Consider the following 26,535-nt stretch of genomic DNA (forward strand, 5'->3'; position numbering starts at 1 on the left):
TCCTGAGTTTAAATCTGGCTTCAGACTCTTACTATCTGTGTCACCCTGGGCAAGTCACTTAGCCCTGTTTGCCTCAGTTTCCTCATCTGTAAAATGAGCTAGAGAAGGAAATGGTAAACCATCCCAGTATCTTTGCCAAGGAAACCCCAAAAGGGGTCACAAAGGGTCAGGCACAACTCAAACAACTGAACAACAACAAAGTGATTTAGTGTAGCTCATTCACACCCCTGGGACACTCCAGCTGGGTCCCTTTTGGCACCCCCTCCCACTTTATTATACTAGCAATTTCTATCAGGGAGCAGAAATGAGAAGAAAGACAGAGGTGAAATTTCACAGATGTGGATGCCCATTAAATTAGCTTTCATATGACTTTGGGAGGAGAAGGCAGAGCACATGGCTCAGTGTAAATATACCAGTAGAGCCAAACTTGAGAATCGTGAGCGTTTCCCTTTTCTTTGCCATCAGTGTAAACACTGAGATAACTGTATAAAAACAAAAGTAACTGGTCAAGGTGTTTTGAAAGAATGACTGTTTATTGACCTGGACCTCACCTTCACATTCCCATGATTTTTGCAGGGGCTGTTTCCTAACAAGAGAATAAGAATGGCTGACCACAGGGCCCTCTATGAGCACATGTATGAATGAGGCATGAAGCATTTTTTTAACCACATCAAAACTCCAAGTCTTGGGAGGCAGAGCCAAGATAGGGGAGTGATAGGGACCAATAGAAACTAGCTCTCCCCCAACACCTTCCATACACAAAGATCTAGAAAGAGCACCAGACTGAATTCCACCAAGAAGCCAAGAAGACATTAAAGTAAGTCATTTTTCCAGCCCAGGGCATCTTAGGGAGATGGATAGAAAGGTCTGCACACAATGGAGTGAGAGGTCTGGCCAGGAATGTTATTCGAAGCATTCCTGGGACTGAAAGAGCTGAGGCACAACAGCAAAAAAAGATCTCAAGGGATCCCTGAGTAAGTGCTAGGTGCAAGAATGGGGGTCACCTGGGAGTGCTACCACTCACCACACAGTGCTGGGTTATAGAGCTAGGGTAGAGAGGATTGGTCTCCATTGTAGGAACCAGGAACAGTTTCTGGGAAGAGATTCCAGTCCCTAGATCAGAGTGCAATGTCCTAGAGCAAAGGGGAGCCAAATGATCTGGACCCACAGAGCTTCCCAGCAGGCCAATAGTGGCTAAGTCCCGCATTAGTCTGCTGAAACTCCCAACCAGAAACAAGCTGATGTACCCAGACTTGGACTAGGAAGTTGCAGAACTCAGACCAGGAAGTCAGTGAAAAGATGTCCTCCCTATATCACACCACCATGAAAGTACTGAAAGTTTTCAGGGACCCATGTGAAGCTGTGAAAGCTTCAGAAGAATGCAAGAAAATGGAAGCTCGCACCAGACCCCTCCCCCACCTGGAGACCAGAGCCCAGCATTAACATAAAGTTCAAGAAATAGGCTAGAAGAAGGAGCAAACAAACAAAAAAAGAACCTGATGAAGAAGACCTGTTATGATGACAGAGAAGCTGTCAACACCAACGGAGAGGAAGAGAATATTGAAAACATCTACAAGCAAAGCCTGAAAGAACAAAATGCAGGTGGGACACAAATCCAACAAGAATTCCTAGAAGACTTAAAGTGAGGATTAAAGGAAGAGCTAATAAAAATTATTTTAAAAGCCATGTTAGAGCAATAGAGGAAGGAATGGGAAAAGAGGCAAGAGCTAGGGAAGAAAGATATAAATAGAGAATCAACGACTTGGGAATAAAAGGAGATATAAAACCTTCCTAAAGAAAATGGCTCCTTGACAATTAGAGTTGGCCACATGGAAGCTAATAACTCCATGAGGCATCAAGAAACAATAAAGCAAAGCCAAAAGATTAAAAAAATAGTTTAATAATGTGAAATACCTCCAAGGTAAAACAACTGTTGTGGTTTAAGAATCATTGGATTACCCAAAACCTATGAACAAAAAAAAAATCCTAGACATCGTATTTCAAGAAATCATAACAGCAAATTGTTCAGGTATCTTAGAGCCAGAGGGCAAAAGAATCCACCAGTGACCTCCTGAAAGAAACTCTAAAATGGCTAAACTGTTTACATTCTTTTATGAGAAGATGATAGATGTAACCCCTCAGAATTTTATCATCAACAGGGGTCACAGAGAGAGTCTAATTAGATAGAGGGCCTAGGTGTGATTGTGTTGTGTTTGGGTGATTTTAAAAGAATGGGATGGGTGGGAAAGAAGAAAACTTCAAGTATTCCCCAACATTGTCTTTCTGGGTACTCTCTCTTCTAAAGCAAGTTCCAACCTCCTTATTTCTCAGGAGGTGATCTCAGAAATCACCCTTCTTCTGTAGTCAAAAAACTCTTGAGCCTGTGGTCATCTAATTAGGTTTGGCTTCAGACGACAGACATTCAGTTTAATGCCAACTAACCAACAATCATTGATTGCCTCTTCTTCTGCCTTCCAATTTCGAACCCTGCTCTTCATCCACACCATGACCTCCAACACCATGACCTCTATCCTTCAGTTCTCTCCCAGGCCATCACCTCTAAGCTAACCTCACCTCCTTTCCTGATATTGACCCCTTGGTGAATCAGTTCAACACTATGTTGTACTCTCCTCTTGAGTACCTTATCATATCACCAACTACTCTTTCAAATATTGCTAAACAAAGATGTAGAAAAACTGTAATGACCTGCTTGACTAAAAATTTATGTTATTCAACTAGGCCCTCACTGCATAAGGAAAATCTCTCTAGTTAACTCACTATTTCTGTCTACACAGCAGCTTTTCCAAACCTTTTAATTCCTCCTTAAATCTTCCTTGACCCCCTTACCCTCTCCCATTTAGCTAAGAATTTTACTTCATATTTTATTGAAAAAAAAATTGAAGCCATTCACTAAGACCCATTTCTCTCCTCTTCCTTATCTCCTATTATCCAGATGCCTTCTGTGACTATCTCCTCCTTCACCCTGCCTCGAATGATGGCCTTCTCTTTGCCAAAGCCAACCCCTCTACGTGCACAAGTGATCTCATTCTGCCTCACCTCCTTTAGCAGATTGCCCCCTCTATTATCCCCACTCTCTTGCTTATCTTCAGTCTCTCCCTGCCTACTGACTCATTCCCTTCTGCCTACAAATATGCCCATGTCTCCCCCATCCTCATACAACCCTCACTTGATCCATCCATCTCCATCTCTCTGCTCCCTTTTGTGCCTAAAAACCTAGAGAAGGCCATCCAGAACAGATGCCTCCACTTCCTCTCTTCTCACTCTCTTCTTTATTTTCTACAGTCTGGCATCTGACTCCATCATTCAACCTAAATTGCTCTTTCCAAAGTTCCCAATGATCTCTTAGTTGTCATATCCAATAACATTTGCTCAATTCTCATCTTTGAGAATTGATCTCTCTGCAACCTTTGATGCTGTAGCTCACCCTCTTCTCCTTGATAATCTCTTCTCTCTGGGTTTTTGGGACATCACTCTCTCCTGGTTTTCCTGCTACCTACCTGACTGCTCCTTCTTGGTCTACTTTGTGGGATCTTCATCCAAGTCATGTCCACTTACTGTGGGTATCCTATAGGGTGCTGTCCTAAGCTCTCTTTTCTTCTCTTTCTACACTATTTTACAGAGTGATCTCATGCAGAACTCAGACCAGAAGGGTTCCTAAGGTCTCCATTTCCTTTTCTTTCCTTTCCAAAGTCAAGTCCCTTCTTTCTTTCCCAGGGGCTCTCTGCCACCTTTCTTAGAATCAATGAGGTGTTCCAAAGGTCCTGTCTATTTCTCAGAGCTCCAATCTACTCTGGGCTCTGGAGGAGGACTATATAAGCTTATAAGTTTTAAAAAGTAATGCTTTGGTATTAAGAGACCAGGAAAAAATTCATATGGAGAATTGTTTGGAGAAAACTGATTTATACTGTATGGGCCTGGGACCACCTGGCCTCCAGAAGAGTGAGGCTTCCAGATGTCAAGAAGAGCAACAACTTCACTGATAAGCGAAGGACCATCTATTTCAAGCTGCTGGGTAATTTCCTTTAGTTAGACCAACTGGAAGATCTTTAAAATGATGGGACAGAATTAACAAAACTCTAAGACCTCTTCTAGCTCAAATATTAATAATGTAACCCTGGCTTAAAGGGTCAATTATATAGAACCCTGTTCTCACTGGTGTAGCTCAATGCCCTGCATCTAGATGAGGGGTGGATCAAAGTTCATGAGAGCAGGAAGGGAGAAAGATCCCAAGTTCCTCTAACTTCTCGCTTCAAGAGAGAAGATCTGCAGCGTTAACCTTTCTTCAAGTCACTGAAGGGAGAGAGACTCTGAAGAGAAGCCAACGCACAGAACTTGGGTCATGTCTCTGTTCCCAGCTTCCTATATCAGACACTTTGTGGAATTTCTCCTCCTGACAGGAATCAAAGTTTCCCTTTGTTTTTTATTTTTTATTTTTTTTGAATTCCATATTTTATTATTTTTATTTTGTTTTATTTTTTGTTTTATTATTATTTTATTTATTATATATTTATTATATATATAATATATATAAAATAATAATAAATATTATTATTTTATTATTATTCAAATATTATATATTTGAAGGGTGGGGGAAAGAGAAGTTAGAGATGTCTGTTCTTCTCTCCCTCAAGCTATATATAGACACATATGACATGCCTTGTTATAATAGTAATTAATAATAATAACTAGCATTTATACGGCACTTTAGGTGGACAAAGTATTTCACAAATATCTCATTTGATCCTCACAAGAACCCTGGGGGTTATTATCATTATTGCTATTATCATTTTAATATTATACATTGCATATATAATATTATAATATCACTGTTATTATTCTCACCCATTTACAGATAAGTAAATTGAGGCAGACCGAGATTAACCGACTTGACGAGGATCATATAACCGGTAAGTATCTCAGGTCAGATTTGAACTGAGGTCTTCTTGGCTGTCCACTGTACCGCCTAGTAGACACTGAGTTATAACCCTGTGAGGAAGGAACTTGTGAGCTGGTATTTGGCTGGCACAGATTCAGTCTCTCCATTTTTAGCCTCTTGCTTGAATGCTACCACTAGGGCTAACTTTCCTACTAACTTGCTCTTCATTTCTGTATCTCCGTTCTACGTTCCAACCTCCTTATTATTATTATTTTACTGCTCCTGCAGATAACGGGGCGATCTCCTTTTGTTATTAAACTGCCTCTTTGTTTCACATGACATAAAAGGTCAAACCCCGAGGCCTTCAGGCCTTCCAATGGAGCTTGGAAACCCCCACTCCCTGTGTACTACCCACTGTGAGATGGAGGCCACACACTGAGACTGTCCTGGCCAGCCACGGTTTGCCTCCTTCCCTCATGAGTTGCAATAACTCTTGTTAAAGCTATCTCTATGTGGGATGATGCTTTTCAGCTGAAATCTCCTGAGTTGCAAATTGATGTCTGAAATGAGAGAAAAGCACATTCCTGAAATTAACCTTTTAGAGAAAGAAAGGGAGAGGAAGAGTGAGGAAGGTGCCAGGAGGATGGAAATCTTTCCTATGGAAACCTGTGTCCTAGGAGATTTAGGCTACAAGGACATTGAGTAGTCAAGAGGACTATCCCTCCTACCCCCAGGTCCTTGAAAGATGGATTGCTCAGAAGAAGGAAATGAACCCCAAGAGAAGCAAGGATTCTATCCCTTGGCTGTTCCTCATAGTGATAGAAGCTTTCAGCCAGGAGTGGGAGGGAGTTCCAGACAGCACAGACAGCCAAAGTCTGCCGGCTAACCACTAGCAGTCAGCTGTAAAACGGCAGGCTGTGGACAGAGGTATGAATATATAGTGAAGGGGGGTGGGGCTGCCATAAGAGACAGGCACCAGCAGAGTCCTGGGGAATCTCTAGAAGCCTTGATAGCTTGAATTCTTGATAGAGGTGCCTGCACTATCCTCATTGCAGATGATGGGGGCTTATCCACAGACCCTCTTCAGACCAATAGACAGGGCAGCTACAAGCAGCCCTATCAGAATGACTTTACACCATCAAATAAATGTATTCTACTTGGAGGGATTTGTAGGTCACTCCACACAGGTGGCAGTCCACTCTCACAGAAGCAGTCGCTACCCTGAGATAGGAAGCAGTCATGATAACTCAAATGGATGGCCTCTCCTGATAGCTCCAGGGTAACTTAAACAGGCAACCTCCCCCTTCTCCTTTTACATTCAGTAGGGAATTGTTGGTCCAGGAAGCTTTCTCCCCACCCTAGCTGTTACCCAACCCCTACTTCCAGTGACTGGATAAGGGAAGACAAGGGGCAATGTTTTGTTAATAGATGAGCCCAGAGAAAATGTAGACTGGAATAAGGAGTTGTTGTTTAGTTGTTCAGTCAACTCTGAATCTTCACAATCCCCTTTGGGGTTTCCTTGGCAAAGACACTGGAGCAGTTTTCTATTTCCTTCTCCAGCTTATCTGACAGAGGAGGAAACTGAGGCAAGCAAGCGTAAGTGAGTTGCTTGGAGTCACATGGCTAGTGAGTGTCTGAGCTTGGATCTGAACTCAGCTCTTCCTGACTTCAGACTCAGCTCTGTAGCAATTGAGCCAACATGGAATGGAGAAAGCGGAGGAACAACCCAAGAGTCAGGAAGACCTACATTCAAGTATTATCTCTGACACTTACTGTGACCCTGGACAGCTCAACCTCTCTGGCAAGTTTCTAAGACAGTAAATTTCAAGGCAGAGCTGTATTGGTACAAGTATCAACATTCCTATCTATCCCCCTACCTAGAGTTTCTAGTCAGAAGTTCCCAAAGTGGGCTCTGGAATGATGGGGGGGGGAGACATAGCCTCAGGTGCAATTGGGGGGCATTGAATAAAAATAAGGGGTCCATGGAGCATAAGGAAAGAAGAGACGAGAAGAAAATTTTGAAAAGCCATTCATACATGTTTCATCTATTGTGTAACAGAGTTAAAAATGTAGTGATTACATTATTTTCCAAATGTAAAATTGCAAAATGCAAGTAATAACCCATCAACTGTGAGGTCCACTAACAGGTCTTAACGAGTAAGTGCTGGCAGGAGACTGTTTCGAATAGTTGGGAAGTCCAGCGTGCATTGGCAGGAATAGGTGAACGTAATGACTTGTTTACAATACAATACTATACAGTTACATGATGCAGTTTTGTGTCATCAAAATTTCAATGCAAGAAAAAAAACCCACAAATTTACAAAAAAAATTATTAAATTTAAGATGCATCATTTTTAAAAAAAAACATATTTTATACATTTCTGAAATGATACAAATTTTTTTTTTAAATTAAGGGGTTAAAGAAAGTAGATTTCCAAGGGGGAACTGAGTAAATTTTTTTTTAAAGGGGACAGTAGGCCAAATAAATTTAGGAACCTCTGTGACCTACACTAATGAAATTGCATGTGCAGAGCAAGAAAAAAATACCCTACACTAGACAGGTTGGAACCTGGACTTCAACCCAAGTGGGAGACTGAGAGGGAAGACATCCCTAGGAAGTCACCGCCACTATGCAAATATTCTGTGCTTTCCCAACGTTTACAAAGGGGCTTGAGAAAACAGCTCAGTGTTTGGAGCGCCATCTGGTGGCTCAAAGAGATTTTACACTCTGAGTAGCTATTGTAGCCCTGGTCTCCAGGAGACAAGCCTACTTTGTCAGGCCCTTTACATCTAACTGACTTCTTATCTCTAGTGCCAACGTACAGCAAATCGAGCACCGCCTCTGACCTACACATATATTAAATCCATTTGGACATTTTCCCCCCAAGTAAGGTATATTGTAGTCCAGAGAAAAGGAATTCACAGGGACAATTTTTGCCTCCCTCGTAGGAAGTCCTGGTTCAATTATACTAAGAAATTCACGTGAATTAGTGATCTCATCATTGTGCATTTCCTCTTCATTGATGCAGATTGCCACCCATCGATGCCTGCACATCCTGGTGGGCCTCTTGTTCATGATCTTGCATGAGTTCATCATAGACTAGCCACCGCAGGCCTCTTCACCCCCTCTTGACATTCCTAGGATACCAATAAAACATTGGTTACCTTTTCTTCGTGCCATATGACTAGACCACCTTCTTATCTGATCATACATTTTCCTGAGGACATCCTTTATTTCTCCTTCCTAATTCCATTCTTATAATGTGTTACACCCATTCACTCCCACTATGCCCCTCACTTTTAGGTGATACTCAAATTCTTTAATATTCCATGATTTTCAGCCATATAACATCACTGGCAGAACACACACACACACACACACACACACACACACTTCTTTAATTAACAAAAATCTATTTTTTTTCTCCCTCCCACCTCTCTTCCCTACTGGAAAAAGAAAAGAAAAAGAAAAACAAAGTTCAAGCTGACACTTAATTAACTTTTCTGTGGAAACCTAACTTTCCCTAACTTTACTCAATTAACTCTTCTGTGGAAACCTAACTTTTACCCATCTCTCACAATCCCTACTCTTGTCTTTAATAAGGGTTAGGTTTCCACACTTTTTCTCACATGAATTCATCCCCTTATCCATCTTCCCTTTAAGTAGAAAGGGGGATAGGTTAATCGATGCATTGACAAATCAAAAAGGGGGTGGTCCCCTTAAAAAACACAGATACAAAGACCAAAAAGAAAAATAAATTGAGGAACTAGCTATCTCTCAAGTTTCAGAAGTCTTGTCTCATACTGCCGTCTGGCAGGGAGCATGATCTAATGAAGTTATCTGGTCCTTGGCATTTATTCCAGCCGCCTCCAGCACAGCATCTCAGCATCTTCCTCCTCTTGTCTTCCTTTGTCCATTCTCCTACAAAACTAAGCTTAGTACAATTTTAAGTTATCATTCTTATAAAACCAAAATTATGACATTGGCCAATTATCATGTCTAAGAGGTTCACATAAGAACCTAGTTTCTTCCATTGTTAATTCTTCACCAGGAGGATGAGATTTCACTAAGGAATCAACAACACACTCCAATACATACTTAAACTTCTATTCATGCCATGCTTCTTTTAACATCAACTAATTATGACAGAGCTTGAGACAAGCATGATATTAACCAAGTAACAGATATTATTCTCACAAGCCCTTAACTTAATTGCCTCCATACTTTTACAAAGGATTAAAGGACCCTAACTTATACAGGAATACACACTAAGAACAGATTTCTAGTCCAACCAGCTAGTTGTTGTTTGGACTAAATTCCTAAACTTAAGGGCTCAGTCTTATGGTAACCTAAGATGTTCCAGGATCAATTATTCAATAGATTTGTTATTATGCTTACAAAACTTTTTGATTACAGAAAGTTGCCACTAAGAAATTAGGGACATAATAGTAAGGGGACAATATTTCCCCAGCTCCATGTCGACTCCAGGCAGAAGCTGTTAAACCACAAACTGCACTAATCAAGTCAAGAGAATCCCACCTTAGCATACGCTCAACAATTGCCCTCTCAAACTGTAATTCATGCCTGCAGTTCATCTCAGAGAGCCTTTCTTGATAGATATCCATACCTGAAGTTAGACTCAGAGAAATAATCAGTTAACAGTCCCATTAGTTCTTTGAATAGCAAGTTTCAACAATCAGTTTAAGATATGACTATAATCTCACATTGCTTAAGGAGCATCTTTAAAGTGTGAGCCTTAAGTAGCTTGCATGTATTTCTCTACCTTTGTTCAATCTTTGTTCATAAAATCTTCTCATTAAGATCATAAGTTATTGTTCTAACAGATTTGCATCAGTTTCCCAGGCTTCTAATAAAATATACTTCAAGAATTGAACAATATAAATATGATAGGTTCAAATACTCACTTTGTAACAAGTTTTAGATCATGGGACAAGTTCAAATCCAAACAGACACATTTAACTTTTCTTATCAATGCAAAGGTATTCTACAACTTCTCTTTCTCTAAGAAACTTATGCTGCTCTGATTTAGTTCCAGTAATTAATTACACCATTTGTATTAATACTCAATTGCTCTTATATCATTTGAAACATTTAAGGACCTTATTCCACATTGATACACAGCAACTTTAAATCCAAGCCTTAGTCTATGGCATAATAATTCAACATTGTGTTTGTATCTTCATTTCTTCTCCTATCTAGTTGTTCCCATTAATATTTAGAAAGAACATTATCCTTTATATGACTATACAAGAGTACCAATTTACCCAATTATTTGAATGAAACCAGAAAGACTTCACATTTTTGCATTAATCAGATTTTCCATTTCCCTCCCCACCCCCCATAAAACTTTCTAGGTCTTTGGGTATCACAACTTCACTTCACAATAGTAATAGTTTCTGAGAGATACCTTTCCTTTTATCACTAGATGGCAAGTGTCATTAATCAAAACTTTACTGGGACCCCTACATCTCAAATTCTAATTTTAAAACCTGTCCTAAAAGCCAATTACTAAAAATCAGTCCTACTGACTTTAAAAAGCCAGGTTTGGAGGTCAGCTGGTTTCTGACCCCACTGTTCTCTCTCTCTCTCTCTCTCTCTCTCTCTCTCTCTCTCTCTCTCGGCTTTCCCAACTTATTGTAGAGATAGAGATCCCAGCAACTGCTGTTGCAAAACTTGAAAGTTTATAATTTCTTAAATTAAACTTCATTAAAAGACATGGTCAAATAAAATGACTTAACAGTTTCCTAATCCCTTCATCATTTTACAGTACAATTTTTAACCTAACAACACTTGGAGATATTGCCTTTCTGACAACACAGATAATACAGTTGTTTACCAAACAATATAACAAAAATTTTTTAGAAATAGAACAATACCATAAACAGTTGTCATGGAGCCAAGATGGCAGCTGGAAAGCAGGGACTAGCATGAGCTCCCTGCCGAGCCCCTCCAAAAACCTATAAAAAATGGCTCTGAACCAATTCTAGAACTGCAGAACCCACAAAACAGCAGAGAGAAGCAGGGCTCCAGCCCAGGACAGCCTGGATGGTCTCTGGGTGAGGTCTATCCCACAAAGAGCTGGGAGCAGAGCGGAGCAGAGCAGAGCCCAGTGTGAGCGGCGTAGACCAACCAGAACAGGAGCAGCCGGGAGGAGCATGCCGTAGCACTCTGAATCAGTGAGCTACAGCAGTTGCCAGACTTCTCAATCCACAAACACCAAAGACAACAGAGAAGGTTAGTGGGAAAAGCTGTGGGAGTAGAAGGAGTTCGGGGTTTGGCCACCTCCCCAGGGGCAGAGGAGGTGGAGCAGCTACAGAAGTACAACTGCAGTTGCTTCCGGCCCCAGGCCCATCTGATGGGAGGAATTAAGTGGCGGATCAGAGCAGGATTGAAGAGCCTGCTGAATATCTAAGTCCAGTCTGGGTTGGGGGTTCTTGGGAAGGAAGAGTGCTGGTATGGCAGAGCTGGCCCATCCCCCCAGGCTTGGAACATAGTTCTCTTAACTCTACAAGCAGTCATACCCCACTGAAAAACTCAAGGGTCAAGTTAGTTGGCTGGGAATATGGCCAGGCAGTGAAAACGCACCCAGATGGAGTCTCAGACTCTGGAATCTTTCTTTGGTGACAAAGAAGAACAAAACATACAGCCAGAAGAAGTCAACAAAGTCAAAGAGCCTACCACAAAAAGCCTCCAAGAAAAACATGAACTGGTCCCAGGCCATGGAAGAGCTCAAAAAGGATTTGGAAAAGCAAGTTAGAGAAGTAGAGGAAAAATTGGGAAGAGAAATGAGAAGGATGTGAGAATTACCATGAAAAACAAGTCAATGACTTGCTAAAGGAGACCCAAAAAAATACTGAAAAATATACTGAAGAAAACAACACCTTAAAAAATAGACTAACTCAAATGGCAAAAGAGCTCCAAAAAGCCAATGAGGAGAAGAATGCCTTGAAAGGCAGAATTAGCCAAATGGAAAAGGAGATCCAAAAGACTACTGAAGAAAATACTACCTTAAAAATTAGATTGGAGCAAGTGGAAGCTAGTGACTTTATGAGAAATCAAGATATTATAAAATAGAACCAAAGGAATGAAAAAATGGAAGACAATGTGAAATATCTCATTGGAAAAACCACTGACCTGGAAAATAGATCCAGGAAAGATAATTTAAAAATCATTGACTACCTGAAAGCCATGATCAAAAAAAGATCCTAGATATCATCTTCAAGAAATTATCAAGGAGAACTGCCCTGATATTCTAGAGCCACAGGGTAAAATAGAAATTGAAAGAATCCACAGATCGCCTCCTCAAATAGATCCCAAAAAGAAATCTCTTAGAAATATTGTCGCCAAATTCCAGAGTGCCCAGATCAAGGAGAAAATATTGCAAGCAGCCAGAAAGAAACAATTTGAGTATTGTGGAAACACAATCAGAATAATCCAAGATCTAGCAGCTTCTACGTTAAGAGATCAAAGGGCTTGGAATCCAATATTCTGGAGGTCAATGGAGCTAGGATTAAAACCAAGAATCACCTACCCAGCAAAACTGAGTATCATGCTCCAAGGCAAAATATGGACTTTTAATAAAATAGAGGACTTTCAAGCTTTCTCAGTAAAAAGACCAGAGCTGAATAGAAAATTTGACTTTGAAGCACAAGAATCAAGAGAAGCATGAAAAGGTAATCAAGAAAAAGAACAAGAAAAAGAAATTGCAAGGGACTTACTAAAGTTGAACTTTTGTTTACATTCCTACATGGAAAGATGATGTGTATGATTGATGAGACCTCAGTATTAGGACAGCTGAAGGGAATATGCATATATATCTTTATGTATATATATGTATATGTGAGTGTGTATGTATGTGTATATGTATGTGTATACATATATATAGATAGATAGATATAGATATATATATAGAGAGAGAGAGAGAGATTGAGAGTGGGCACAGGGTGAGTTGAAGATGAAGGGAAGATATCTAAAAGAAATAAAATCAAATTAAGCAATGAGAGAGGAATATATTGAGAGAGGGAGATAGGGAGAGATAGAATGGGGTAAATTATCTCACATAAAAGTGGCAAGAAAAAGCAGTTCTGTAGGAAGAGAAGAGAAGGCAGGTGAGGGGGAATGAGTGAATCTTGCTCTCATCAAATTTGACCTGAGGAGGGAATACCATACCTACTCATTTGGGTATCTTACTCCACAGGATAAAAGGAGGAAGAAGATAAAAAAGGGGGGGGGTTGATAGAAGGGAGGGCAGATGGGGGTGGAGGTAATCACAAACAAACACTTTCGAAAGTGGACAGGGTCAAGGGAGAAAATTCAATAAAGGGGAATAGGTTAGGAAAGAGCAAAATATAGTTAGTCTTTCACAACATGAGTATTGTGGAAAGGGTTATACATAATGATACGCATGTGGCCTATGTTGAATTGCTTGACTTCTTAGGGAGGGTGGGTGGGAAGAGAAGAAGGGAGAGAATTTGGAACTCAAGTTTTAAAAACAGATGTTCAAAAACAAAAAAAGTTTTTGCATGCAACTAGAAAATAAGATACACAGGCAATGGGGCGCAGAAATTTATCTTGCCCTACAAGAAAGGAAGGAAAAAGGGGATGGGAGGGGAACGGGGTGACAGAAGGGAGGGATGACTGGGGAACAGGGCAACCAGAATATACGCCATCTTGGAGTAGGGGGGGAGGGTAGAAATGAGGAGAAAATTTGTAATTCAAACTCTTGTGAAAATTAATGCTGAAAACTAAGTAAATAAAAAAAAGAGAAAAAAAACCTGGTTGTCATGTATTTAAACATTTTGAAACCAAAATTAATCAATTCTCAATCTGAGCTGGATGTGTTTCCAGTTTAATCTCATCACCATTAAAATAAACTTCACATCTAAGAAAATCCACATATGAAGCAATTATATTTAACTTAAACAGTTTCACTCAAATAACATTCGTTTTTGCCAATCATTACGCTGCATACTTTTATATTGAATTTAATGGAACCCACCCACAGATATAGCCCAAAAGGTGGGTGGACATAATTCCTTGTATCTCTCCATAACTTCATCTGTTAGTTTTTAACTCAGGCTATCAAGCCTTTTGCTCTAAGCTGCCTGCTTAAGATTTTCATTTACTTCTCTTCTGCTTCTATCACAGTCTCTCCTTGCCTTTATTCACTCATTCCCCCTCACCTGCCTTCTCTTGTCTTCCTACAGAACTGCTTTTTCTTGCCACTTTTATGCGAGATAATTTACCCCATTCTATCTCTCCCTATCTCCCTCTCTCAATTATCCCTGGGAGTAAATTCCACTCTCATCCCCTCACTAAACAGTGAATTAACTTTCTTGGGCCACACAATTAATAAGTTTTTCAATGCCAAATAGCTATATGTCTTATATTTCTAAGTCTAATACCCCTTGCCCTTAAAAAATTATTATCCACAATTTCATATATTTCCTTAATTTTTCAGTTCCCCATTCACATTCACAATTTTCTTCTTGGAAAGTTTATAAACAATTTGGAATTTCCTATTATAACCAGGCCAGTTTAAAGTAATATACTAGACCAATATTCATATTGAATTTAATGGAACCCACCCACAGATATAGCCCAAAACGTGGGTGGACATAATTCCTTGTATCTCTCCATAACTTCATCTGTTAGTTTTTAACTCAGGCTATCAAGCCTTTTGCTCTAAGCTGCCTGCTTAAGATTTTCATTTACTTCTCTTCTGCTTCTATGACAGTCTCTCCTTGCCTTTTTTTCCCCATAAACTTTAGTCCAAATAGTAAAATAAACTTTAATTTATCTTAAGCATTTAATTAGGAGTGCCCCATCTTTACTTCTCACATTTCTAAATATAACTAGGATGAATTCAATTTCTTTCCTGTTGGGTCCCATTACACAAAAACTTTTTTTCTTTTAGGTAGGCAGGAAAAGGGTTAAGATGCTTGTCTAGCCTGCCTTCCTTTGATCTGAGGGAAAAGATCTCCCCCTCCTTTCTTCCTTATCTCTATAGGAGTTGTAACCCTTTCTTACCATGAGGCTTCTTTAGGGCAGGGAAATTCAAAAGGAACTTTTCCCATGCACCTGTAAGTCTTCCTCTGGCTCAGACAACTGCCTCTTGAGCAGAGGGAATAATAAACATCCAAGATGAGAACTTGGTCTATCACTTCTCAGGCTTTCTTTCTTGCATGCCCTGTTTTCTCCCCATTTTCAACATAAATCAATCTCAACCCACAACTGGGTTTTCACTGACAGTAACTTGTGGGTGTTTCTCCTCACAATGGTAAACTTTAACCAGACAACAACACACAAAATGAAACCGAAACAGAATTCCTCTGCTCTCCCCACTCCCTTCTACTGCCACTGCTCCAACCTGTCTCCTCAGGAATGCCAGTGGGATAGGGAGGGGCAAGGGGGAGTTTACTGACTGGTGTGCTGCTGTTGCTGCTGCTGCTTCTGCTTCTGCTTCTGACAGGCTACACCTACTCATTCACACAGACACACAAAAACACAGACAGGTAGATACAGAAATTCAAAAGCTTTTTCCCTTTTTCTGTCCTTTTCTTTTCTTTTTCCTATTTTTTTTCCTTTTTACTCTTTTTTCCCTGTCCTGGGAGCGTCCTCCCAGCCTCCCCCTCCACCCCCCCCAGGCCCAGTATCCGTTCCTCCCATCTGCAAGCCTAGCAAGGTTGGCACATGCTCTCTGCAAACCTGGAGGTTCCCGCTAGGTCCACATACCCACTCAACCCCCACCACTAGACTCCCGCAAGATGGTTCTGTGATCTGGGCATATGTGCAAATGTATCCACTCCAGCTCCCACTAGAAGGAACTTTCCCTGACCAACAAAGGGCATTTATCCCCTTTGCCTGACATATCAACTTACGTGGTCCACTGGTCATCTGAGTCTGGCATCAGTCAATGACTGACCTGCATAGACTCCCCCTCTCCAATCCTTTGGACTCCTCCAGGCCATTATGGCCGTCTCAATGCCCATGGTCTGAGTCCCAAGTTCAGAAGAGGGTGAGATTCAACCTCCAGGACTGTCAAAATCAACAGGAGTGCTCTTCCTGAGGTATCTTACCTTCCCCCATCTGAGATCTGTGAGTCTTTCCCAGGTGTCAGCACCAAATTGTTAGGAATACATTTGACACTGAAATTCAGGCATCAAGAGCAATTTATTATTATTGAGGAATTCTGTCCAGGAGTGGACTCCACCCTTCTTTAGGAAGAGGGAGTGGAGAGTACAGGAGTCAGACCAACTTTATTCTGTTAGACTGACGTAGATTGATGCACCATCAGCTCAGTATCTCCCTTCAGAGAATGGATTGGTCCGCTCCCTTCTAGGTCACAATCTTCCCTATATACCCCCAACATGCAACTCCTTGGCATGTTCTCCCCTCTTCATGATACTTGCCATGTTCAAAAATGGCAGAAAACTCCTCCCTGTTGTGTATGTGAGGTAATATTCGATTAGCCAATTAAGCATGTGTGGTAACCATTTGACCCAGTTTTCTCTTCAACCCTGACCATTTTCTGGACAGTTTAGACCAGTTTTGCCTATATCCTGATACTGAGGTTTCTGCAAAACCACAAACTCTATTCCCATTGGCTGAGGGCTCTCATCCTGGTTAATCTTTACTCTTTTTTTGTTCAAGCTGACACTTAATTTATTATTCTGTGGAACTTAATTAACTTTTCTGTGGAAACTTAACTTTCCCTAACTTTACTCAATTAACTCTTCTGTGGAAACCTAACTTTTACCCAGCTCTCACATCTGTAATATAGGTGCTATTATTATCTCATTTTGCAGACGAGGCAGAGTTTAAGTCCAGGGTCATACAGTTAGTATCTGAGCATAGATTTGAACTCAGGTCCTCCTGACTCTAAGTCTAGTACTCTCTCCACTATGCCACTCAGCACTACATATATACTAGATATTAGTTCTGGAACCATTTCATTGTCCATTGGCAGTGTATGTCAAAGACACTGATGGATTAATGGGGTATAGGCTCTGGGAGCCCCCTTAAACTCTCCTTGAATCTTCCCACTTGATGAGGCATTTGCCTGAGGCTGTAAGCCTTTCATTATCATTAGGCCCCAATCTCTGATTACTCTTAGCCTAGCCCTCCATTGTCTGGCTACTTCCCACCCAGGATCCTATCAAAAGACCTATACCCAAATCAGTTCATCTCCAGGTAGCCTTCAGATATTTCCCACCCTTAATCCCATTCCTGGAGTCTGACCTCCAGTCACCCCAGTTCCATCAAGATCATCCTTAGACTTCTCCTCAAGACCCTCCCTAAACCCCTCTTCCCATCACCCCAGAACCACCCTTAGATCCCTCCCACAGTCTTTCTGTATATAAGCTCCATCTTGCCTCTATGAAGGTTCTCAGATTTAATCTAGTTTAGCAGATTGAATTTGGCCCCAACAGCATCACAAATTAAGACTCTAGCCAATATGGCGAATCTTTAATAAATCTTGTTTTTCTTTTGCTGTAAGAAGGCTTGGGTGGAATTCATTCAGCAGGATTTGGTGTGTCAGTATTTTGGGGTCTCCAGCACCCCTGACCTCATCATATGGTTCCCTGACCTCATCAGGATGAGCTTTACAGGTTGCTCAATCCAACACACATCATGGTCTGAATGGTAGGTATTCTTTATCCACTTGGTTTTTCCTGTGTGGATGGTAAGGCCAAACTCTTTTGAATTACATCTCTTTTAGGAGACTCTGTAATTTTATAGGGATTGATTCTATTCAGACTATGTCCTCTACAAACAAGAGTATCTGGAAGACCTCCAATTATAGGGAAATGTGAATGAAATTATATGAGAGAGGAGCTGTAGCTTAGGGGCTAGGGTCCAATTTGGAGACAGGAAGACCTTGGTTCTAATCCTACCTTAGACACTAGTATATGAGCAACTTACATAACCTACCTCAGTTTTCTCACCTGTAAAATTAGGACAATCCCTAAAAAATTTGCCTTCCAGGATTTTCAGGAGACTTAAGAGAGATAATGTATGTAAAGTCTTTTGCAAACCTTGAAGCACTATATAGGTGCCAGCTATGATTGGGTTTATTGTTAAAAGATAAAAGTTCCTGAAGAACCATGAGACCCTGCTTCAGGGGGAGGCCATGCACATGTGCTTTTGCTTCTGAGGGAGTGGACCAACCAATATTTCTCACTGGTTTCAAAGAGAGTCTCTCCATTTCTCCAAGGTCCTGATGCTGCAGCTATTTACTGGGAGGCTATTTAGCCTGCAGCCACAGCAGAGAGATGCAAGCCCTCCATTTCCCATCTAACTAAGCGGGACCTGCTTCAATTCAAAGCATGACTATTCTGAGTCATTTTCCAAATGGAGAATAAGCAGCCATCCTGAAGAAAAGCCTTAAACAAATAAATAAACAAACAAACAAGAGAGCTTGTTAGGCATGTAGGTGAATCATAGTTTTGGTTTTTTAATAACAGCTCCTTTTGTAAGAACTGGGCCCTTTTCCCTGGTATATTTGCAAGAACCTAAAAATACTTCTTGATTAAAAAAAAGTCTTTTCACTTATTTTGGCTTGACATCCTTCAGGATTTAATAGATTTTTTTTTAAAGAAAAAACCTCTCTCTTTCTCTCTCTCTCTCTCTCTCTCTCTCTCTCTCTCTCTCTCTCTCTGTCTCTTTGCCTCTCTCCCTCTCTCTCTCTGTCTCCCCCCCCCACCCCGCTTTCTTTCTCTCTCTCAGTCTCTGTGTGTGTTTCTCTCTTTCCCTGTCTCTCTGTCTGTCTCTCTCTTCCCCCCCTCCAAATAGGAATCAGTATGAAAAAGCACAATACTTCAAGGACACACTCGGCTCCATTCAAATGAATTTTTCTTTAAGTTTTCCCTAAACCCTGTCAACTAGTCATTTTTAGTGCTATAATACAGGAGAGAAAGGAGCAGCTGGATAAAATGCAGGGACTGAAGTCGGGAACACTCCTCTTCCTGAGTTCCAGTCTGGCCTCAGACACTTAGCTGTGTGTGTGAGACCCTGAGCAAGTCACTTAACCCTGTTTGCCTCACCTTCCCCATCTATAAAATGAGCTGGAGAAGGAAATGGCAAACCACTCCAGTATCTTTGCCAAGAAAACCCCCAATGGGGTCAGGCAGAGTCAGGCACAGCTGAAACTGACCAACAACAACAACAAACAAGAGAGACAGCATGAGGATCAGGAAGATCTGAGTTCAAAGCCTATCTATAGCACCTCTAGGCTGACTATGGGACCTTGGGCGATTCATCCAACATGCCTCCATTTTCCCATGTTTGTTGTTCATCCTTCATTCTAAGGGGACCAATGACATCAGGAGGGTGAGGTCTTGACTTGCAGGTAAAATGGATCTAAGTGAGGAAGGGCTATGCAAAGTCATCAGCCTCACTCTCTCCTCTGGTCATCCAAATCCGGTGGCAAGACGTAGATCAGGACGACTGGCAATGGCCCTGGACACAGTGGGAAGCTTTGGCTTTTTTGAGCTAAGATCTTTCCCAGCTCTCAGTTTGTCTGAGGGGACACCCATCCAGGAGTTAAAGGCTAGGTAAGAATTAAAGCAAAAGACAGCCTAGTTTGCCTTCACAAAAGAATCGGTCTCCGAGGGGGGGGGGAAGACCCTCAGAGACTTTGGCCAGAACAGAAGCAATTGATATTTACACTCACTCTGAGCCCTCAAAACCCAAACAATGATCGAGTGAGGCTTGGGCTGGGACCCATTATTGGCCAAACCGATTTGGGTTTAAAGGTATCATCAGGTAGCTCCATTTGAATCATACTGGGTTTTATCAAAGCCCGGTTTTCCAGAGATTTATTTCAAGAAATCATAAATGAAAATTACATGAGATAAAAGTCAATTGTCCCAGTTTTTTTTTAATGATAGAATAAATGAATAAGGGAAAAAAATCTATCCCACAATCCCCAAGATCCCTTGTGAAGTATAAGCGAACAAAATTTATATTCCTTTGGCCAGAGCACCCACATGTAAGTGTATAACTCCCACATGAACAGAGGGAGAAGAGAAGCAGAGAGAGAAGCCCCACCTGTAAAATGGGACTAATACCACCTCCCTTACAAGGTCCTTGGATCAAATGATCCAATGCAAAGTGCTATGTAAATATTATTGCATTCCAGATGGATTCACACACCAATGCTTCATGTCACTTGTAAGATGGTACAGTCGCAACCTGTAGGATGTGGTGCCAAGTTATAGAATTTTGTGAGATTTCTGTGTATTCAATGTACTAGCAGCTTAAGAACCAGCCCTGGAGATACAGACCTTGGTTCACATCCAGCTTCTGAGGGCATACTAGCTTTGCAAACACAGGCAAGCCTCTTAACTTACCCAAGTGCTAGGCAAGTCACTAAGACTTTAAAATGGAATCAGGCCTCCAGGCCGATCTTATTTTGCTGTGTTTCTACAGACCTCGATCTTACTTTGTTGTGCTTCTACAAACCTCAACACTGCTGCAAAGCATTATGGATACACTAGACATTTTGACCCTGACGGACTCTGAGAAAAGTACTTTCCAACGGGAAACCTTGCTGTCTTCAGTAGAACAATGGGAGTAAGCACTGACCTTTCTGTAATTAATTTTCTGTTATTTTTATCCTTTTCTCCAAATATTCTTCCCCATCCAAAAAGCTCTCAGTCACCACACCTCCATTTTACACTAATCTTTCAACTTTGTATACCCTTTATTATTCGTCTCCAAATTTGTGCTGCACTCATTTTTTTTGGCCTTCTCAAAAGACTATAAAAATATTTACTCTTGTGAAATTGAGTGAAGAGTTTGGTTCAGCTCTTGAAGCTCTTGGCCATTAGTGGCTCTTCCCTTATGACTCTAAGTAATAAAGAATGCTTTGGTCAAACAAGCAAGATGCTGAGTTCTGAACCCACCTTCAATGCTAAGTTACTAAGGAACTGCTGTTGCACCAGGGGAGGGAGTTTTCCATGCCCTCCAGAATAACAAAAGCCATGCTATTATACATACATACACACACACACATAGACATAAAGCCATGGCTATTAGAATAATAAAAAGCAACAAAAATAACTGACATTTATACAGCACTTTGTTTGCAAAGAACTTTACATACAACTTCTCAGAAATGATATTGCTGGAACAAAAGGAGACCCAACCCACCCAGATTTTAAAGGAAACTGAACTCCTTAGTGGCCCAAGACCTTTGCATATGGCTTTAGTTTCTGCATTCTCCTACTACAAAGCCAGGTCTGCCTTTGTCAGGGAAAGGTACAAAGAAGAGTCCAGAAGAAGTCATGAGTTAACTTGAGTAACCTGGAGTACTGCAAGTTACCAAAAGTACAACCGTTTTGTCCTCAGATATCATGAAAATGGCACAGCTGCTTCAGGGTTAACTGAATTTTCATTTTATAAACCACACACTACTCGTTTTTGCTTTGTAATTCTTTCTCTTTATTCCCTTTTCTAGGTTAGGAACTAAAAAAAAAAAAAAAAAACAAACCAAAAAAGGGCCAAAGGTCATGCAGAACCCTCAAGCAAAGTACATTGAGCTGATCTTCAATTCTTCACAAGTAAAAGTTTAAACATTAAAGCAAATTTATCATTAACTTTTTTTCTACAGTATTTAACTTCCTGAAGGCTTTTTCTTCACGCTTCACATACACAACACTGATACCAAGAAGGTACAAGGAACTTCTAAAAATGAAACACGTTTTTATAAAAGAAAAAAAAGAGCCCCTGGCATTGACACAATGTGCAAAACTTTAAATATCTAAATAAAACTTCTTTAAAAAGAAAAAATAGTGTCTAAAGATGACCACTGGAGAACCCTCCTCATAAAAATTCCTCCAAGTTTTCAAGTTGATCTTATAGCCTTTAGTGCGTCCTTGCCCATGATCACTAATTGTCATCATTCCCAGAAATTATGCAACTTTAGTCAAATCACTTTTCAAAAAATCTTGTTGCTTCAGTTTCCTCATTTGTGAAATAGACCAGGTGACCTTGATGGTCTCTTCAGTTCTAATTCTACAAGTCTATGAATTTCATTCTAGCGAGAGTTGGGGGGATGAAATTAGGACAAGCCTAGCCTTCCCAGCCTAGTTCAAGTCCACGGTACTCTAAAAGTCAGAAGGCTGGCAACGCATACGTTTTTAATCATCTCTTTTTAGTGAAATAAGAGAATTTCTATGGGAGGCCTCCTGTCTCAATCTGATCACTCGGTCCCCTAGGGGAGTCTTCTTCGCTATTCTAAAAGATGTGATTTTTCAGAAGTTCTTGAGAAACGTGCTATTGTTATCTCTTATCTTAGCAGCAAAAATCATTAAAAATGCGTACAACCCATAGCATGACTCTAACTTTGGTCTTTGAATCACAGTTTAAAGACAAAACAGTTTTTATAAGGGGTGGCTTATTATTATTATATGGGGCCAAAGTTAAAATCCCAAGTTTTTATGAAGTAAATCTTTGGTGAAACAGTGACGACAGTCTCTATTTATGTCCGGTAATGCCTTGGGAGGAGGGAGTTGGGGAGGAACAAAGAGCAACATCTGTCTGATCAATAGCTGGGTTCTTTAATTATTTATTGTTGTCATGACTTTTGTTTGAAGCGAGAAATGCTTGTGGCCTCTGGCTCATCAAATGCAATAAAAAAAAAAAAGGATAATATTGACTATTTATTACCCTGAGCTTCTTCTATCCCACACCCCCTCTGTGGTAGCCCTGACTTGTGGAAGGGAGCTGGCTGTTGGAAAAAGTGAAGGATATCTATTCCTTATCAATAGGGGAATACCATTTCTGCTCCTCAGATGTATAAGCAATGCTTTTGTGCTCCCCTAGGTAGGTCCCCAGGTGGTTATGGGTATGGCCCACAGATACAGAGGAGGAAGGCTGCCACAGTAGCCTGGGAGATAGTTCTGCTGGAGAGGACGGTCTGTCTGAGATGGTCCATCATGGGCAGAAGAAACTTTTCTAGAATGTTCTCCCTTGTGCTCAGGAATACTCCCTGGAACAGAGGAAAATACTGCAGAGAGAGGGAGCAAACAAGATAGATTGTGCCCAGAAGGGAAGATACTGTCATATTGTCCCATGCAACTAAGTCAGGATAAGCCCGAACCACTAAGAGACAAAGATTTGAAACTTGTGCAATGAGTGGATGCAGAAACTTTGGTCTGTAACTATTTAAACTCCCATATATGCATTCATTAAAAACACCGCGATACTTTCTCATGGGACTTGGATCTGCTCTGGCCAATCTCCTGACATGTTGTGCATCAACGGCCCATGAACATGGCCCAGTAGGGGCTGGGAAAAGGGGACAGATTGAAATGACCGTGTGACACCACCTTGGAGACTGACAAACTTGCAGAAAAATAATCTACCAAATGCCTAATGCAGCAGAATGAAACCAACCAAAAAACTCCGTTACATCATAAATGAATGAGTTAAGAAGTTGCAAAACTAGATTCTAAGCGCTCTCATGGATTTTGCCATAACTTTAGCCTAGTGGTAAATGTGTCCTCTTACCTGCTCACACATTATAGATGTATATATCTTCTTGTAGGTAATTTATACTTACATATTAAAAATAATCTTTCAGTGGATGGGCCTTTCCCATTTATTATCTATAGAAAGTTCATTCTCAAATGAAATACATTTACCCCCAAATCCCTCTCCACCCCCCACCCCCACCCCACGGAGATTGTACGTACTCTAACGCCACACGAAAACAAAAACTTTAACTATGTACAAAATCCAGTGTAAATCATACTAAAGATTTTTTTCTCTAATAACTGTGGTTAAAAGTCAATGTTAAAGAAAAAGTATAATGCCAAAGGATTAGTGGATTATCCAAGCTTGGGAGGAATGAAGCCTGTGTCCCTACCGGAAAGACCATCTGGGCAAAAGAGGAACAGAGGCATTTAATGAGTAGGGATGGCATGGAAGGGTGCATTTTAGAACTTTAAGTAATCAACTGATTTATAAATAAGTTATTTGTAAAAATGAACCAGATTTACATAAAATTCATTAGAGGGGACTGTCAAGTTTCCTTCATAAAAGGTCTTCTGGTATAAAGAGCCTCTTCCAAGGGAAGAATCTGCTTTCCCAGAATCCTTTGGTAGTTTGGGACCTTGGCAGCCATCTGGGTAGACCAGAAGGCTGGTTAGTTCAGTTTGGGGAATAAATTCAAGTTTTCTCTATTGACAGAGATTAGTCAAGTTCATCAAAATTCATCATTTGGCCTCTCCCCGGCAAGAGCACCATGGCCTGGTGGTCACCTGGGGGAAGTCAGAAAGTGCTCAGCAATCCCTAGTGATTGTAGTTGGTCAAGAGGGGCTCATGTGCCCTCTCTGGGATGCACCTCTCTTCATAGGTTTTGCTTTAGCCACTTGATGTAGCTGTCCCTAGTCCGAATTCCCACTGAGAAATTGGTGGGCCAGGAAGTGAAAATCATGCAGCCATGGAAGGCATCCTCAAAGTGGTCATGGGTCACATCAACTCCAGCACTCTCCAAGCGCTTGACATACATAATGCCATCATCCCTGAGGACATCATGTTCACAGGTCAAGACATAAGTCTTTGGCAGGTTCTGAAGGACCTCCTGGTCGGCAATCAGTGGGGCTGAACGTGCATCCAGGAGCTCGGGGAGGTCTTGGACAATCCGAGTATTGCCCACTGTCTGCATGACAGGTTTGTAGTCCTTGGTGATGGATGCAGGCAAAAGAGAAAGCCAGTCGAGCCGTGCCCTGAGAGTGGCAGCCGGCTCCACATCCAAGGAGGTATGGTTGTTGACTACCATGGCCTGGACAAAATCTTGGTTCCCTCTTAAATAGTCGATCCAATATCTGACCATGACGTGACGGGGCAGGATTGGGGAGTTCACGTTCTGCTGGTAGGATGGGGTGTTGAAGTCAAGAGCTTGGAGGACTGGGTAGATCAAAGCTTGGAGCTTGATTTTATTCCTGAAGGTGTCATCTTTGCTAAACTGTAGGGAAGGAAAGGGAAAAACAGAATGGTATCTTGTTTGACATCATTCACATACATCACACTCTGATGAGAATTTAAAATATTCTAGAAGGAAATTCCCTGCAGAGGGGGACTATGGGTACAGAATACTCAAGAGACTGAGAGTCTCAGTTGATGCATTGGCTGCTTTTGCTGAACTGTTGTTCCCCCTCTTCCTTTTCCATACTGACCCTCAGGAAGCCTGAAAAAAGGAAAGGCGGAGGGGAGGCAATAAAGTGGAAAACTCTTCAGTATAATTCAGTATACTTACAGGCCTTAGAGTCAGAGGATCCTAGTTCAAACCATACTTCTTCCAATACTATCTAAGCATCCTTGGGCAAGACACTTAAATTTTCCTCATCTGTAAAATGGGGAAATGGAACAGGTGGCAACTGAAGTCCATTCCAGCTCTGTAGCTATGTCCTTTTAAAATTTTATATTAAAAGGCTTTTCAGGTGGTGATATGCTAGAATTGGCTCATATTGGCTGGCGAGAGCCGCTTGTGAAATTTTCAGTGCAAGCATTCACGCCTCAGAAATTGGCAAATGTTACAAATCAGGGTTTGATTTATTGTCTTGCTGATTGTCTAGACTTAAGAAAGTGACGGAGAAAACCTTAATACTGCAGCTTAAACTGAAAAGCATCAATGTGCATATATTTTCTTCCAGAGAATATATATACATATATAACTAAAACATATGTATAATATATAACATTGTATACACAACACATTTATAACTAACGTAGAAAAGATAAATGCTTTAGGTTGACCTGGACACTAAAACCCATTAAGTCTTAATAATATACATATATTTTACTCTGCTGAAAGCAATTTGCCTCAACAAAGGAGGCGGGGAAGGGAATAAGGTCTTATATATCAGGCACTATGCTAAGCATTTTACAAAGTTTATCTCATTTGACCCTCACGGCAACCCTAGTGGGTAGGGACTGTAATTATTCCCGTTTTACTATGGATAAAAGTGAGGCAGATAAAGGTTAAATGACTTGCCCAGGGTCACACAGTAAGAGTCTAAGCACAGATTTGACCTCAGATTTTCCTCACTCCAGGCCCAGAACTCTATCCAGTTATGGTGAGGCTCTATAAAGCATTGTATAAACCTTAAAGCATTATATCAATCTCTATTACTTAATAATTATTAATTAATACTTAATAATTTATTGTAATTTATTGCTATTATATACCACTTCACAAATATTACCTAATTTTTTCCCTATGACAACTGTGTGAATAAGGTCAGTGCTGTTTTTGTCGCTGTTCAGTCATTTCGATTGTGACCCCATTTGAGGTTTTCTTGGTAAAGATACTGAGGTGATTTGCTATTTTCTTCTCTGGCTCATTTTACAGAGGAAGAAACTGAGGCAAGCAGGGTTAAGTGATTTGCCCAGGGTCATACAGATAACAAGTGTCTGAGGCCAGATTTGAACTCAGGAAGATGAGTTTTCCTGACTCTGGATCAGAGTTCTATCCACTGTACCACCTAGCTGCCCACAGAGAAGGAAACCAAAGCAGACAGTTAAGCGACTTGGTGGGATCACACAGCTGGTAAAAGTCTGAGTTGGGATTTGAACTCAGCTCTCCCTAGTTCTAGGCTCAGCACTC

At 40.9% G+C, this 26,535-nt stretch overlaps 1 protein-coding gene across 1 annotated transcript in view; it reads right to left on the bottom strand.

Moving 5' to 3' along the window:
• Window positions 1-21,346: 21,346 nt before the first annotated feature.
• NCEH1 (neutral cholesterol ester hydrolase 1) overlaps window positions 21,347-26,535 on the bottom strand; it is a 52,499-nt gene continuing 47,310 nt past the window's right edge. Inside the window, exon 5 of the mRNA XM_036757656.1 lies at window positions 21,347-24,894. Within this exon, the coding sequence (XP_036613551.1) occupies window positions 24,277-24,894 (618 nt within the window). The 3' untranslated portion in view covers window positions 21,347-24,276. The remainder of the gene's footprint in view (window positions 24,895-26,535) is intronic.

This window comes from Trichosurus vulpecula, chromosome 4, assembly GCF_011100635.1.
Source record: "Trichosurus vulpecula isolate mTriVul1 chromosome 4, mTriVul1.pri, whole genome shotgun sequence".
NCBI lineage: Eukaryota > Metazoa > Chordata > Mammalia > Diprotodontia > Phalangeridae > Trichosurus > Trichosurus vulpecula.